The following is a 15411-nucleotide window of genomic DNA, read 5'->3' as shown; positions in this document are numbered from 1 at the left end:
CCGCCTGCCGCTGAGCGCAGTCAGTCACGCACTGTCCTACTCGTACATATTGCTTGTCGTAGTAGACTTGTGTATTTTCTGCTCGTTTCTCTCTACACATTTCGTCCCTCTTGCTGACGAGACGCAGTCTAGTGCCTGTTGTCGTTTCTAAGATTTGCCATATCTCTTAGCGTGTCTACTCTCAGCTCTGCAGCCTTAAAGCTCTAGTCCTGCACTCCTTAATCTGTACGGAGTAGCTCCTCACACTGCTCCCCCTAGCAAGCTCACTGATCCCCGGTCGACCCCAGCCCCTCGCCAACTCTTGCTTATATCGATAAAAGAAGGGGTTCTCTTGGCGCGGGCCCCCTAGTATGGAGGCCATACGGGGGGGGTTACTTGTGCGCTTTTTCCCGAATTACGACACAACCCCGGGGGCCTCCACCGGTCAGGCGGCGGGACGAATCCCTCTAAGGATGGAGTTTACCTTGTGGGGGGAAGGAAACGCAAAGCCCTTGGGAGGCCCCACCAAAAAGGTTTTAAAGTCTTCCCCCCCCCCCCCCCCCCCCTCGCGCGCCTGCCAGACCATCAAGGGCGGTGTGGTGTAGAGCGGCGTCGCCTAGACGTGTAGGCGTACGGCTCAGGAGAAGCCCGGCTGACTGATCCCATACCGCAGGCCACCTCATGACCAATATCGACAAGGGCCTTCTCCACCGCGCCTTCTCCGTCTTCCTCTTCGACCCGGCCGACAACCGCCTGCTCCTACAGCAGCGCGCGTCGGAGAAGATCACCTTCCCCGACATGTGGACCAACACCTGCTGTTCCCACCCGCTGGGCATCCCCGGCGAGACGGGTTCGAACCTCGAGGACTCAGTCGCGGGCGTGAAGCGTGCGGCGCAGAGGAAGCTGGAACACGAGCTGGGCATCAACCCCGCACAGGTCCCCTTTGACGATTTCCACTTCCTGACGCGGATCCACTACAAGGCTCCTAGCGATGGCAAGTGGGGAGAGCACGAGAGTATGTCACCCTCCCTCCCCTCCTCCCCCCGCTGAGCGGATAACGAGGCGAAGAAGCAAATGGGGGTTGTTGTCGAGATGGTGCTGACGGAATTGCAGTTGACTACATCCTCTTCATCAAGGCCAAGGTCGACCTCGACATCAACAAGAACGAGGTCCAGGCGACGCAGTACGTCAGCGCTGACGAGCTCAAGAAGCTGTTCCAGGACCCCAGCCTCAAGTTCACCCCCTGGTTCAAGCTCATCTGCGAGTCCATGCTGTTCGAGTGGTGGCAGAACCTCGACAACGGCCTGGAGAAGTACACCAACGAGCAGGAGATCCGCCGCATGTGAACAGGCAATGGCGCTCGAGTCTTATGATTGGCGGAGGGTGTTGCTGCTGTTCTTGGTGGGGCCGCGAAGAGCCGGGACAGAATTTGGGGAGAGAGAGAGAGAGCATTGGGCGTGGAATTTTGATGTTGTGCGGTGCCGTCAGAAAACGAAGAAAACAAAAGGGGGTAATGTTGCTGTCGGTGCGCGCCCCGTCTCCTTTCTTCTGGATTTTTTTACACCTAGATATCCCATCCCCCCTTCCTTTGAAATCACATAAGTACGACTTGTGGTGCTGGCTCTTGGCCTCCTTGATCGACAAAGCTTTATGCCTTGCACCTCTCCAATCTTGGCCACTTTGGTTGCTGCAAACGTGGACCCGGAGCCTTTCCCTTTCGTGGAGCGAAACTGGGCACGGGCGAGGACTCGAGGGCGGCGAATTCGCCCAAGACGTTGACTCGACCGGTGAGCACCGAAGCCATCCATCTGTCCGAGGTGTGTTACATGCTCGGATCGAGACACGGGGAGGGGGGGGGTTCATGAGAAGCTGTCGTGGCTTGCCTGCGCCAGATGGGCACACGCCGCTTAAGGCCAACGCCGTGTGAAAGTTGTTTCGTGTCGCTCGCGCTCGAAAACCAGGATCCGCAGACTTGCTGGTCCGGCTTTGCGATACACCACCGCCCGTGTGCAGGTGAGCTTCTGTGACTCTATCAAGTTGTTATCTCATCCGGAGTGCTCAGGGGACCAGAAAAGTCAAAACACAAAGGAGTTTGGCTTTGGAACCACGCGGGTCCAAGTGAGTAGGAAAGGGTGGTGGTGGAGGAGGAGGAGGAGCCTTGCCTGATGAAAGTGAGGTGCCGCCTGCCACGGAGAAGACGTGATGAGCTCCTCCTCAGCTTTCTTGCCATGGTTAAGTTAAGGCCGAGAGAATTCGAAAGGATGAAACACGGAGCTCGCTCAGTGGCTGCTTCCTGCTTGCCGACGCGACACTAACACGACTACGGAGTATTGTCTGTTCAAAGACAGGATACCCGTTATCCGACTCGATGGCTACGACTGGCACCGGACTCCTGGACACAAGCTTTGAGCTAAAGGGAGAGAGACAGAGTCAAACCAGCAGTATGGACACAGCGATACGAGAAGACTTAGTGCGCACCCCACGCCCAACGGGGGCAACAGAGAGGGGGTCTTCGCCCTTTGAACTTGGCACATGACGCATATGCACCCCACGTTCTGTCTGGTTGGCTTATCTCACTCTTACTAGGAGCCTTATCTAATCAAGCATTCCTGCCTCCTCCCCACGTCACGACGCGGTCGCGACGAATCAATCGTGTAGAGCTTCTTAGGCGCTAAGGACTATAAACTGATGGGGCCTGCACACAGTGTCGAAAAGCAGCTTTGTTGGGACAAGCTTGGAATGGGGCTCGAGCCTGCCTCTGTCAGGCTGCGACGGCCGCCGGATACGGCGCCGCCACACGGTACGGCGCGCCCGGGCACCGACGTCCGGGTGCCGTGGCCCCCAGGACGGAGCTGATAGGAGCAATGGAACGCCTTGGCCACATCATGTTTCAGTGGGCTAGGCCGTTGCTGGCATGTCCAGCCGCCGCGATTGGCTAGTCTTGAAGATATGCCATGGTTGATCCCCAAGATACAGGCCACAGGATGCACCCGACCGACAATCCCTAGGATACCTGACCCAACCGACAGGGTCTGGCTGGTCTGCCCTTCCCCGCACACCCGACTGATCATGCGTCGTCGTGCGGCAAACACTGGCACTCCTCAACAGCTCCTCAACCAGGCCTAAGCCCCTTGGCTGCCGCTTCGTGTGCACTAAGAAGCCGGACGGCGTTGGTTAGACCTGCATACCCGTGCATTACAAGGTCCGGATGGCAACCACCAGTATCCGTACGCTCCCATGCATGATCAACCGTCTTTTTTGCTCTCGGGACTGAACCATACTGTTAACGCACCGCTGTCCTCGTGCCTTCGTATCTCGATAGCTCGAGTCCATCAGCACGATTCTGACTAGTGTTGAGCCAAACCGAGCCAAGGTCGTTGGTTGCCCGCATAGGGTTGTCGGTACAAACCGCCTGTTCTCCCCTCTCTGGCCAAGTCAGATATTGTCCATGGTCAGCCTGCCCATTCTCGTCATGCTCCATCATCCGTCCATGATGGGGCAGGCAACGTCCCTTTGGCAAGACCTGTGCTGTGTGCAGCTGCACGGCTATGCCGTGTTTAGATGATTCTGCGGCTCGCCTCAACATCCCGCTGTTGACGCCTGTCACGGCCTCTCAGCAACCTGCAAGCTCATCCCCACGCAAGGCCGCCTTGTCTCTCCGCAACCTCCACCTTTCCCGTCGGCCCAGCAGCTTCCTGTCTCACCCTCCCTCTGGCCGGCCTAATGCCTGCTATTCCTTGTGCGTCTAGTGACACTTGCCTGACTACATAATCCCCGTCTCCTCTCCGCTCCCCACTGACCTTCCCTCTTCTCCTTCTTTTCCTACTCTTCCATCGTTACACGCTTTGGATAGGCTCTCACCAACATACACACACATTGTTTGCCTTCCTACCAAGGCAAGGACCAGGATCAAAGTCCTTTCTGCATCGAGTGTACCTCGTCTTCAAGGCCCCAAGAACCGGGGGGCAGATCTCTGGACAAGATCACAGCCGTCAGCTGTGCTTTGTTGCTAGACTGCTACTCATCGTCTCGACTACAATCAATTCCAGCTTTCACTCAAACTCTTCTCACAACCCCCCCCCCCCCCCCCCCCCTTTCCCTACTACCCTCATCTGACGCTCTGCCATCTAAACAAGAAATAACCATCAACCAAAGAAAGCAATCCTCGTTCATCGCATATCGTGAAGACGACGTTGTCTCCCGCGCCTTGCTGACGACATCATCCTCTTGCACTCCCGAACCCTACAGACCCAGTCTAAAGACTTGACCCGTCGAAATCATTATTGATGTCGGTTGACCTTCGTACAAGCCTCAATTGCCTGCGCCACCCATCCAGATTTATGCCCGTCTCGAGAACACAACTCTCGAGAGTACATACGGGCGATAGTATACAGAATTTAAGTACGTCGTCGCACCGGTCTCGCCTTCTCAAGACAGGCACGCCTCGGTACTAATGCCGTTCCAGATTCGTGAACAAGACAGGCCCCCTTGGAAAAGAAGCCCGTCATGGAGCACGTAAGCAAAAGCGTCACCCTCGTTGAACTCAAACGCTCCCTCGTGCCCCCGAAGTGGGAGGATACCGTGCGTGTCATTGGCATGTCGGAGTGCAAGGAGGCCGGCCTCTCGCTGGCCCATGCCTTTGCTGCTGATGATCTTAGCCAGTATCTTCTCGACGCCGATGACATGGCGAGCCTGTCGGCCGAGTCCAAGTGGAAACTGCATGTCGACATCATGGTCTATATTGCGGCCGCCCACTGCCTCAATGGCATAGTCACCACCATTGGTCCGGACCACGATGCTGTGGCGTTGTGGTGAGTTCTCGTCCCGTGTTTTACACTCACCCCCCTCAACAAGGCCTGTGTGTCTCGGCGATCTATCAACACCGGGGTACCTGAAAGCAACCGGTGCACTCCCAATAATGACAATCGCGAGCTAACACTAGATGGATTGTATAGGATGCCTCCTGGAAAGGACGCTGATGGATGGTGGACCATCCTCCGGAGCGGTTTGTGGCGACTCTACTTTCAGCTCACGGTGGAGGCCAGACGTCGTTACTACGACGAACTACTGCCTCTGCTTCATGACACCAAGCTCGAGGTCATGGGTGAGAGGGACAATGACTGCTACTACCTGGTCTACCTAGGGACCAAGCCCAACGCCCGGGGTAAGGGGTATGCGCGGAAGCTGCTTAACGACATGATTGAGAGGGTACGTTACTAGCCGGGAGTGCCCCCCCCCTTCTGGTGTTTTTTCTTCTTTTTTTGTCCTTCTTTCTTTTTCGATCGGACATATCAGCCAAGATGTGTCTGGCACAAACCAAGACCGGCGTTTGACTAACGCGTGCAGGCCGACGTGGAAAACCGGGCCGTCTACCTCGAGTCCAGCTCTCTCGCCAACAATGCGTACTACCGCAAGTTCGGGTTCGAGTACAAGCGCGAGATCCGACTGACCCGCGGGAACGCCCCCGTCAGCCTGTTCATCATGGTCCGCGAGCCGTGCCCGCGCGGCAAGACGGGCGGCAAGACGGGCGGCCACACGTACTCGACCGTCGTCTCCAGCAACATCAAGATGCAAATCAACGCCGTGATGAAGGAGACGGTCCGGATCTGATGTTCGTGCCGAGGGTTTCTCATCCTTCCCTGTCAGTCAGCTTTTTTGTCTTGTTTTCTTTTCTTTTCCTGTTTTATCATGACACGTGGAAACTGGTGAAGTGCTCGACATGCCCTGGGTTTCTTGTTTTTGGTTTGTTCTGCTATGCTATCGTCTGAAAAGTCGAGTCTTTTCTTCGACGCCGAGGTCCTTCTGGGCGTTGCTGCCTGTGTCTCCATGCTGACCACAGCTCAAGAATTCAACATGCCCCCTTCCCCTCCCCTCGATGGGCGTGCCGGGTTTCAACACCCTTGGCTCAGACTCGGACTGACTTGTCTCTGTCGCAAGGGGTGGACGACGAAGTGTCCTGCTTTCTATAGTTTCCACTTTTTTTTTTTTTTTAAAGTTTATTTTGTCCTTTGGGTGTTTCCCGCTTTCAGCTTGCTTGTATCTACCGACTAGCTCTAGCCGTTCATTAAAAAAAAAAAATCAATGGCCTATTTCACTCATATCATTCGTATCAACAAGTCGGCGGCTGTTCCACGCGCGCCTCTGCTTTTCCGCCCGTGTTGTGTGACAAATGCACCATGCCAAGCTCTTTTGACCCAGAGTCGATGAAGCCCTCCGCTCGCCTTGGAGGAGCCCTCAGGGTTCCTTTTTTGTTTTTCTTCCCCCTCCTGCGTACGTTCCATTTTCTCTACGACGTGGCAAATGCGCCCGGCTCCCCCTCCCCCTTTGCTTCCGAGACACCCTGTGAACCCTTTTGGTGAGGCTAGTAGTCGAGGATGGCCCACGTCTCGTCGTCGATCGTCGTGTAAATCAGGCCCTGGCCGAGCAGCTCGTCCGAGGCGCCAATCACGTCGCGCACGCTGAGGCCAGCGCCGCTCGAGATCTGGTTGAGGTGGACGCCCTCGTTGCCGCCGGGGTAGTTGTTGATGAAGTTGAACATCTTTTGTGCGGCGGCCGAGCACCCCCTGAGCTTGCCGGCCTGGGCGGAGTTGCCACCGGTAGGGGCTCCGGCGCCGGCGCCGTACGAGTCGCCGCCGTCGACGAACATGCCGTCGCCGCCTGCAGCGGCGCCACCGGGGGCGCCGTTGAGGGGGCCCTTGGCGAAGTAGAGGTGGACGTAGGTGGCCTCGAGGAGGTGGTAGTTGACCTCGTCGAAGTCGGTGACGGGGCGGATGAAGTGGGCGCCGACGTGGCGCTTGCCGTTGAAGGACTTGAGGCGGCCCCAGACGCGGACGTGGCCCTCGAGCTCGAGGTTGGCGTCGGCGTCGTCTTTCTTGTCCGTGTCGACCCACTTCTTGACCTCGATGAGGCCGGTGCCGTCGTCGAGCTTGAGGGTGATGTTTGTCGGCTGCGGGGAGATTTGGCGGATCTGGGCGACGAAGGTTACCTGTGGACGGCGGGGAGCCGGGAGGTTAGCTGGGTGCTCTTGTTTCTTTCCGGCTACTTCTTATTCTTCTAAATCCTCATCTTCATCTTCATCTTTCATCCTCTCGCAAGCAAGTGATTCGCCAGGAGGCGGGTAGGCTGATTATCGGGGGGGTACGGAGGCAAGGGAGGACTGACTTGTGTGACGGTGACGCCGTCGATCTTAAAATCGGCGCCGGGGTAGGCCTCCTCGGCGTCGATGATCTGCTTGATGGTGACGGGGCGGAGGGACTCCTCGCTGTAGGCCTTGCCGCCGGCGCCCTGGCTGCCCTGCTGAGAGCCGCCGTAGACGAAGCCGCCAGCGTCGTCGCCGCCCTGGGCGCCGTAGGCTGTTTTCGTGAAGCCGCCGTATGAAGCTGTTGTGCGCGACAGTTAGCTCGGATAATTGGTCGCCCCTCTCTCTTTTCTTCTTCTTCTTGTTTCTTGTTTTCACGGGATGGAGGGTAGGGAGGAGCAACGGAAACGTACTCATTGTTTCTATGATATTTGAAGGAGTCCTAGCGTCGGTCGTTTATCGCGGGGGCAGTGAAGTAGAAGGGTGGGTTGCTTGAGAGGTAGAGCGGGATGGAGGGGGTAAGGCGGTGGAATGAATGGTGATGGTTTTTTGGACGAGACGCGTCTTTTTGCCTAGCGACGCGACGGGGAGTTTAATTGATGTGCACGCCTACAGGCTACCGGTATTACCTACGCCCACTGTGGAATGCTGATGCCCCCGCGTTCAGACATGGCTGGGCAGTCAGTTACCTACCTACCGGTAGTGGGCCGGGATGGCCAAGATTATATAATCATAACGAACTGTGTGTGGTCTGTGCAGGGTTCCGGTCATCGGGGACGCGGCGTGGGTACCTCAGGTAACCTACTGTACCTGACCACTACCAAACTTACACCCTGAAATCCATGTGAGTGAGGCCCTTGCTTTTATCCACCTACCTACCATAGTCACATAGCTATAAACTCGATGCTGGCTGATGTGATGGGCCCTTCGCAGCAATATACGCATCCAATTAAACCAATATAATGCGTTCGTCACAGTGGTCTAATCATGATTTGTACGGATAATGACCATGTGCGTAGGGCCGGTTCTATGTTGCCTAGGTATTTCCCGCTCTTGTCTCACTCAATACTGTCAGCTAGCATGTCTTTACACACCAATAAAAAAAAAGAGAGGGTGGGTTCACGGAATTTACATAGCTTCGGCTCTGGATCCAGGTCTGCCGTGATGATTGCCATGACAAGATGTTCCATGAGTTTCTCTCTCGATACCATTCGAAGATGGGTGTAGCAGTTGTCACCACACACGCGCCGATTAGCCTCGGCTGAACTCCATTGCGGAGGCTCCCGCACCAACAGCGCAGCAGCGTCCCCACACCGCACGCGCCGGCATTGCGTTGCACCCACCAAATACTGGGGGGGGGAGCTCCTCCCGGGCGTGATGGCTTGCTGCTTCTGACATGGTCGTTACCTATGTAATATCCATCCATCATCCATCCACCCCTCAAACTATATCTTCTTCCCTCTTCTGCCCTTCTTCCACAGCCATTGCGACTGCTCTTTCGTCATACACCAGCCCGCTTGCGTTTGTTCAAGCCACATTTGTTTCGTCTTCTGTCCTAGGTATATATCGTGACGCCATCCACAATCCACATTCGCTTATCGTCAACCTACACCCACCGACATCCATCCATCGTCACCGTACGAGGTGAGGTGCACGTAAACCAACAGCCAGCCCACATCACCCATCACGCGACACCCCGAAACCGGCTTCCACATGGCGCGATTCCAAACAGATACCCTGCCCGTCATCCCCTTGGCCCGTGGCACCATCCTCCTGCCCGGCGTCTCCCAGCGCATCCTTGTCACCGCCTCCCGTCCCGACATCCCCGCCCTCCTCGCTAACGTATACACCCGCGCCGCTACCGCCGCCCCGAACGAGCGCATCGACGCCGTCCCCATCGCTTGCGTCCCCGTCTCTTCCCCTTTTGTCGGCCCCAACGGCCAGCTTCTCATCCAAGATGCCGACCACATGGACGAGTCCCTCATCAAGGAGGTCAACCCCGGTACCGCCCGCAAGGCTGACCTCTTCAATTACGGCGTCGCCGCCCGCATCACCGGCATTGAGGGGAGGGGCACCGCTGAGTTCGCTCTTCGTGTAGAGGGCGTCGCCAGGATCCGTGTTGAAAAGGTCACACAGGAGAGGCCGCATTTTGAGGCCACGGTCAAGTACTTCTACGACCAAGGTGAACAGCGTCCCCATCTCTCTTCCCCAACACCCTCCGTCACCCCACGCATGCTAACGTCTCCCCTAGTCGCCACGGATGCACAGATGCAAGAACTCTTCTCCCTTCTTAAACTGCGATCACGAGAACTCGTCACTATTCTCCGTATAGCCGCACTCCTCCCCAGAACCCCAGACAGCCCCGGCGGCTTGTCCCCCCTTTTGACCCGGAGGCTCGAGATATTCATTAACAAGAAGGAGCTCAACGACGCAGGCCTACTCGCCGACTTCATGGCCAACATTGTAGAGGCATCGTACGAAGAGAAGCTCGAGGTACTGGCCGCCCTCGACGTCAAGGTTCGCCTTGCCAAGGTCATTGAACTGCTGGACCGCCAGGTCAGCGGTATCAAAAACAACTTCAAGATCACCACATTCACTAGCGTTCCTATACAATTCCTCGACAAAATGAATGACAAGTCGTCCCGCCGCGTCGGATCAAACGGCACTCCGCCCAACTACCTATTCCAAAATCCCAACGGCGCCATGGGCCCCAGCCAAGACGACGAACAGGAGCCCAACGAGCTGGAAGAGCTCAAGAAGAAGCTGGACAAGGCCAATCTCCCGCCTGAAGCGGCCAAGATGGCCGAGAGGGAGATCCGAAGGCTTAAGAAGATGATGCCCGGCAACCAAGAATACCAGGTCACCCGGACGTGGCTGGATGTGCTTGCTGAAATTCCTTGGTCTGTGACTACGGACGACAGACTGGGGCCCGACACGCTTGCCAGAGCCCGAAAGCAGTTGGATGAGGACCACTATGGCCTGGACAAGGTCAAGAAAAGACTAGTCGAGTATCTGGCTGTACTGAGGCTCAAGCAATCCATTAACGACGATGTTGACGAGCAGATTAACAAGGCAGAGCAGGAGGCGGTGACTCCTAAATCCAAAAAGGAGGCAGAGTCCGAGAAGAAAGAGGCCGCCGACGCCGAGATGGAGGAGCGGACAAGGCTTTCCAACACCAAGATCGAGGTGCTTCGGTCGAAGCGAATGGTTGATAGGTCACCCATCATGCTCTTAGCCGGCCCTCCTGGTGTAGGCAAGACAAGTCTGGCCAGGTCTGTCGCCACAGCTCTCGGTCGCAAGTTCCATCGCATCTCACTTGGTGGTGTCAGGGATGAAGCCGAGATTCGCGGTCATCGGCGGACCTACGTGGCAGCCATGCCTGGCCTGATTATTCAAGGTCTGAGAAAGGTCGGCGTGGCGAACCCCGTGTTCCTCCTCGACGAGATCGACAAGCTGGGCATGTCCAATCATCAAGGTGACCCATCCGCGGCCATGCTCGAGGTCCTGGATCCCGAACAGAACAACTCATTCACCGACCACTACGTTGGCCTGCCCGTCGACCTGAGCAAGGTATTGTTCATCGCCACCGCCAACAGCCTGGACACCATTCCTGCCCCGCTTCTTGACAGGATGGAGACAATCTATCTGCCGGGCTACACGACCCTTGAAAAACGCCACATTGCAATGCAGCACCTTGTGCCCAAGCAGATCCGCGTCAACGGGCTCTCGGCGGACCAGATCAGCTTTGACAAAGAGGTCGTGTCCAAGATTATCGAGTCGTACACTCGTGAATCAGGGGTTCGCAACCTTGAGCGCGAGATTGGCTCCGTCTGCCGTGCCAAGGCTGTCGAGTTCGCCGAGGCCAAGGACGGGGGACGGCTCGAGACGTACAGGCCGCAACTGACGGTCGACGATATTGAAGAGATCCTGGGCATCGAAAAGTTTGAGGAGGAAATTGCCGAGAAGACGAGTAAGCCTGGCATCGTTACCGGTCTGGTGGCGTACAGCTCGGGTGGCAACGGTAGTATCCTGTTTATAGAGGTCGCCGATATGCCCGGTAACGGCAGCGTCCAGCTTACCGGCAAACTGGGAGACGTGCTCAAGGAGAGTGTGGAGGTCGCCCTCTCCTGGGTCAAGGCCCATGCGTATGAGCTGGGCTTGACGTCGGAGCCCAATGCCAACATCATGAAGGAGCGCAGCATCCACGTCCATTGCCCCTCGGGCTCCATTCCCAAGGACGGCCCCAGCAGTGGTATGGCGCAGGCGATTGCCCTCATTTCTCTCTTTTCCGGCAAGCCTGTGCCTCCTACAATGGCCATGACGGTAAGCGTTCTTTCGGCGGCAAGACTGTTTGACTGTTTGAAAGCCGGTACACTGACACAACATGCCGTGACACAGGGCGAGATATCCTTGCGGGGTCGTGTCACTGCCGTCGGAGGCATCAAGGAGAAGCTCATCGGCGCCCTTCGGGCGGGCGTCAAGACGGTGTTACTCCCCGCGCAGAATCGGAAGGATGTCAAAGATCTCCCCCAGGAGGTCAAGGACGGTTTGGAGATCCTCCATGTCAAGTAAGTCTAGCGCCCAGCCCCCATGTCTCGTGTACTCTGCTCTCTCGCTTGTTCAAGTCGCACCCCTCTTACCCCCCCCCCCCCCCCCCTCTCCTCCTCCCCTTCTCAAGCAACCGCCCGCTCCCACTGGCGTTGTGTCCCCCCCGATGCTGTGCGACGCCGTCAAACTGCCCTCGAACCCCCGGTCCTGGGACCGCTCTTCACAATGTATCGTGCAACTGACATTTGTCTCACTCCAGTCACGTCTGGGAGGCCATTCGGCTTGTCTGGCCCGACTCCCAGTGGCCCGGTGCGGAGCCGTTCCCTCCCATCGAGAGTCGATTGTGAATCTCAAACACTGCGTCGTGTGCTCTTGGCATGGGCACATCTGCGAGTGCTTGCTGTTTTCTTGTACAACTCATCTCAAACATCATCATCGACATCATGTGCCGGGGCAACCGCTTCTTACAGCGAAAATACATGTAACGAAAAGAGGGAGGGGGCGGCATCGCGCAGGGGATTAGGTCACGATTGGTTCGGCGTTTTAAGGTGTCTCGGGCGCGCGGGACGGGCGTCCAAGACATTGTTTGACACGCTTTGACGTGCAATGTGGTTTTCTGCCTGTACCTAAGTAATCCGGACGGACCATTGACATGTTTCTTCTGCGCCCTTGCCGTGCTGAGACAATGTGTCGCACGTCACATTGCAGTGAAGCAAGTTCGCGTACATTTCAGCCAGTTTTCTTTCCCCACGTTGCCATGTGCGTTGCCATGTGATGGGGTGCGAGTGGACGCCACGTCGTCGCCGTCGTCGTCGTCGTCTTCGCCATCGTCGCTCCCACGCCACGATGCCTGTTCAGGCCAGACTCAGTCGAGGTCTCCCGACGGACGGAAACCGCATCGTCGGGATGGGGTAGACCGTCGCGGTGTGCTCTGGATATATGACGGCAATCCGAACGCCGGCACAGGAAGAAAAGGAGGGCCAGGCATCACGAGTGGGCGGACACGAGGGAGAGCGGGAGGTGTTCCCTGACAGATTTCCGCACGCCTGCCCATCGCCATGTTCCGCCTCCGTGGAAGGGGAGGGAGAGAGGGGGGGGGGGGGGGGCCTTTGAAGGGGGCAGGGAGGGGGGAGAGACCTTCACCGCCCTGCCTAAGAACCGGGGCTCGGGTCTCGGGATCTCGCCCGGGTGCCATCATCCCAGCTGCGACGGCGGCCTGCAGAACGAGATGCCCTAGCTGACTCTGAGAATATCCTCCCCCTCCATAAACCTAAACTGTGCGTCTCCCGGCCGTCCAGAACGCACTGAAACCCCCCGTCGCGCCGACTTTCTCCCCTCTCCGCCTCCGTTATCACGGTCACTTGAACAATGAACAACAACGTCAATGACTCGTGCTGCGCCTTCGAGGCCGCAAGGTGATGGTTCGCTCTCCGGGATTGGCCGAGCAGGAAGGTTAGCAAGGGCCCAAAGAGGGGAGTCGGTCGCACCATCGCGGACTCGGCTGCCTGGTCTATCAAAAAATACCGCTCCGCTGTAGAGGCGGGAGGATAGTTGCTCAAGAGGATGGAGGGGGCGGGGATGGGATGTGAGCGTCGACGACGGTACACATTCATATTCCCCCTTGCCGGCTTCGCCGACGCCGGCCGTCCTGATGGACCATCCGAGAACCGCGAAAGCCTCGGGGCAATAGCGGCCTTTTGAGACGACGGCGATTGCCGACACTTCAGCACCGAAATGTTCGCGGGCTGACGATGAAAGCGACGTCCAGCCTCTCAAGCAAGGGTATGTGTGTGTGTGTGCGTGCGTGTGTGTGTGTGTGTGTGTATGCGCAAGCGCGGGGAGGCTGTTCTGAGCATACCACCCCCCCTCTCCCCATTCCCTATATTTTCAACTTCGTGTCATGACATGACTAGATCCTACTGGGGCTAGATAAGCGAACGTCCCTCGTCTCCCTGGCGGCTTGTGTCCGTTGCACGGAGAAAAGGGAAGGGGCATGTGCGACGGAGACTTCTTTCCCGCTTTCTCATACCGCCCTCCCGCCCTCTAACTCTCTCTATCTATTGATTTCCGGCGAGATCTACCCAAGATCCAGTACCTAGTGCAAAGCACTACGCCGTCACAGAGGGTGGCTTGACGATGTCATCGGAGGTAGGGGTGTTAAAGTCCCCGAATGACGGCTATTCAGCCCCCCTGCCCCCCCCCGAGAGTAGAAGGTCTGGAAGAGGGGCAGGCATCGCTCTAGTGATGCTTTGACACTATCGTATTGCTGGCAAGGTTGTGGACATTGGGGGAAGGGGGAGGGGGGACCGGCTGGCAGGTCTTCGGCATTTTGACTTCGCATTTCTTCCGCCAACGAGCGAAGACCAAGGCACCGCGGACATGCTCACAACGGCGCCCTACTGGCACTAGACGATATGCCGGCGGAAGTCAGTCGGGCGCCTTCGCATCCTGTTCCCCGGGGCTATTGGACCTAAGGAGCGTGCACCTTCGGGGGAGGGGGGGGCGCGGCCGGGAGCAGCCTCGCGCCGGCGCGGTCGGGACTCCTCGTCTTGTTCTTCCTCGATACCCACGGCGCGACGAAACAACGCGTTTGGATCAGCGTCGAAGGATAGATCGTCCGACTACAGAGGCCCGAGACGGGGAACCGTCGTGAAGCTGTCGTCGAAGAGGCCGCTTGTCGTGTCTTGGACGACGAGGGGATCCAGCGCAGCTCGGACCGTCTCGATATCGAGTCCGCAGGGCTCGATGTCGATAGTATTGGCCCCGTCCGGGGCTAGCGGGGGAAAAAACGAAAAAAAAAAAGAGGCCATTGTGACTGATTGCACCAAACTTGACAACGGCCGTGAACGTGTCGCCTAGCGTCATTCCATGAGCAACATCGCCCGTCCGTCCAGCATTGCGTCTGTTGCTGAAAAGCTAAAGGAAGGTGGCGGCAGGTAGTGGTTCTTTAAAATGACGGAATTTCTACCCGATGTCTAGTTTGCGCCCTAGTGGCAGATCTTGTAGCGTCTACTGACAAGCACGGTCATGGTCCCATGCGGAAAAGGCAGTGCCTAGGTAGTTGATTCTTCGTATTAGTCTTATGTCTGAGACGCCGCGGCTAAAAGGGATTATTGTCAGCCTTGTTGTTCAAAGCGTGTAGATATCCCAACTCGATGACGTCGAACTTGGGCATCTACCTCTGTCCCCCTTGATGAGCTCGCAAGACAGACTGGTCGCCTTCCAGCCCCGGCATCACAGTGGGTGCGGCACGATGCCGGTTGGGGGCTCAAGCAGCGGCAGGCAGGTCTGTATGGTCTGATCTCGAGGGCCGCGGCGGGCACAACCGCATCCGGGTCCTATCCGGTGTTCGACAAAATGCCTCACTTTGTCGAGATCATTGCTCAATGAAGACCTCGTCCGGCGCGCTTTGCCAGCAAGGCTTACCAATGGGATCGACTTTGGAGTTCCGCCAACTTCCCCTCAGTAGCTCCATTTCCATACCCCCCTCCCCTGTCGAGCTAGGCAGGTTGTAGGTGTGTAACTCGGGCCTTTCCAGGACGACATGCTGGTGGCGACATGGCAAGAAATGATCAGGGTCACACAAATGCCGCTGATAGCCCAATGATCCCGAGAGAATGTATTGAATGCATTGAATCTAGAGTCGGCCGGACTTGTCCAACGTCGTATCGACGGCCGGGAATGGGGAAAGGACCTTGATGCCTCGCTACATCCCGTGCTTCATGACATTTGACAGGTCCGTGTTTCCGACTGAGGTGCAGCCGCACGAACGTACGGACATTCGTGTATCTGCGGCAACGCAGGAT

The 15411-nt window shown here is 57.1% G+C and overlaps 4 protein-coding genes across 4 annotated transcripts in view; 3 read left to right on the top strand and 1 right to left on the bottom strand.

The window, feature by feature from the left end:
- GLRG_05729 (isopentenyl-diphosphate delta-isomerase) overlaps positions 1–1325 on the top strand; it is a gene marked incomplete at both ends in the record, with an annotated part of 1799 nt that extends 474 nt beyond the window's left edge. The window contains 2 exons of the mRNA XM_008096414.1: positions 653–994; positions 1093–1325. Coding sequence (XP_008094605.1) covers positions 653–994; positions 1093–1325 — 575 coding nt within the window. The remainder of the gene's footprint in view (positions 1–652; positions 995–1092) is intronic.
- Positions 1326–4485: 3160 nt separating this feature from the next.
- GLRG_05728 (acetyltransferase) lies at positions 4486–5589 on the top strand (the record flags this gene model as incomplete). Its single annotated transcript, XM_008096413.1, has 3 exons — positions 4486–4790; positions 4935–5187; positions 5326–5589. 3 exons carry the CDS (start codon positions 4486–4488, stop codon positions 5587–5589), a joined length of 822 nt encoding a protein of 273 aa, XP_008094604.1.
- A 751-nt stretch (positions 5590–6340) lies between these two features.
- Positions 6341–7474, bottom strand: GLRG_05727 (uncharacterized protein; the record flags this gene model as incomplete). The annotated part of the gene is made up of 3 exons (XM_008096412.1): positions 6341–6964; positions 7141–7358; positions 7471–7474. 3 exons carry the CDS (start codon positions 7472–7474, stop codon positions 6341–6343), a joined length of 846 nt encoding a protein of 281 aa, XP_008094603.1.
- Positions 7475–8770: 1296 nt separating this feature from the next.
- GLRG_05726 (ATP-dependent protease La) lies at positions 8771–11952 on the top strand (the record flags this gene model as incomplete). Its single annotated transcript, XM_008096411.1, has 4 exons — positions 8771–9239; positions 9309–11380; positions 11456–11625; positions 11865–11952. The coding sequence occupies 4 exons, from the start codon at positions 8771–8773 to the stop codon at positions 11950–11952; spliced, it is 2799 nt and encodes a 932-aa protein (XP_008094602.1).
- Positions 11953–15411: the final 3459 nt, after the last annotated feature.

Source organism: Colletotrichum graminicola, assembly GCF_000149035.1.
Source record: "Colletotrichum graminicola M1.001 genomic scaffold supercont1.20, whole genome shotgun sequence".
NCBI classification, from domain to species: Eukaryota; Fungi; Ascomycota; class Sordariomycetes; order Glomerellales; family Glomerellaceae; genus Colletotrichum; species Colletotrichum graminicola.
This window is presented reverse-complemented; position numbering and strand designations above follow the sequence as displayed.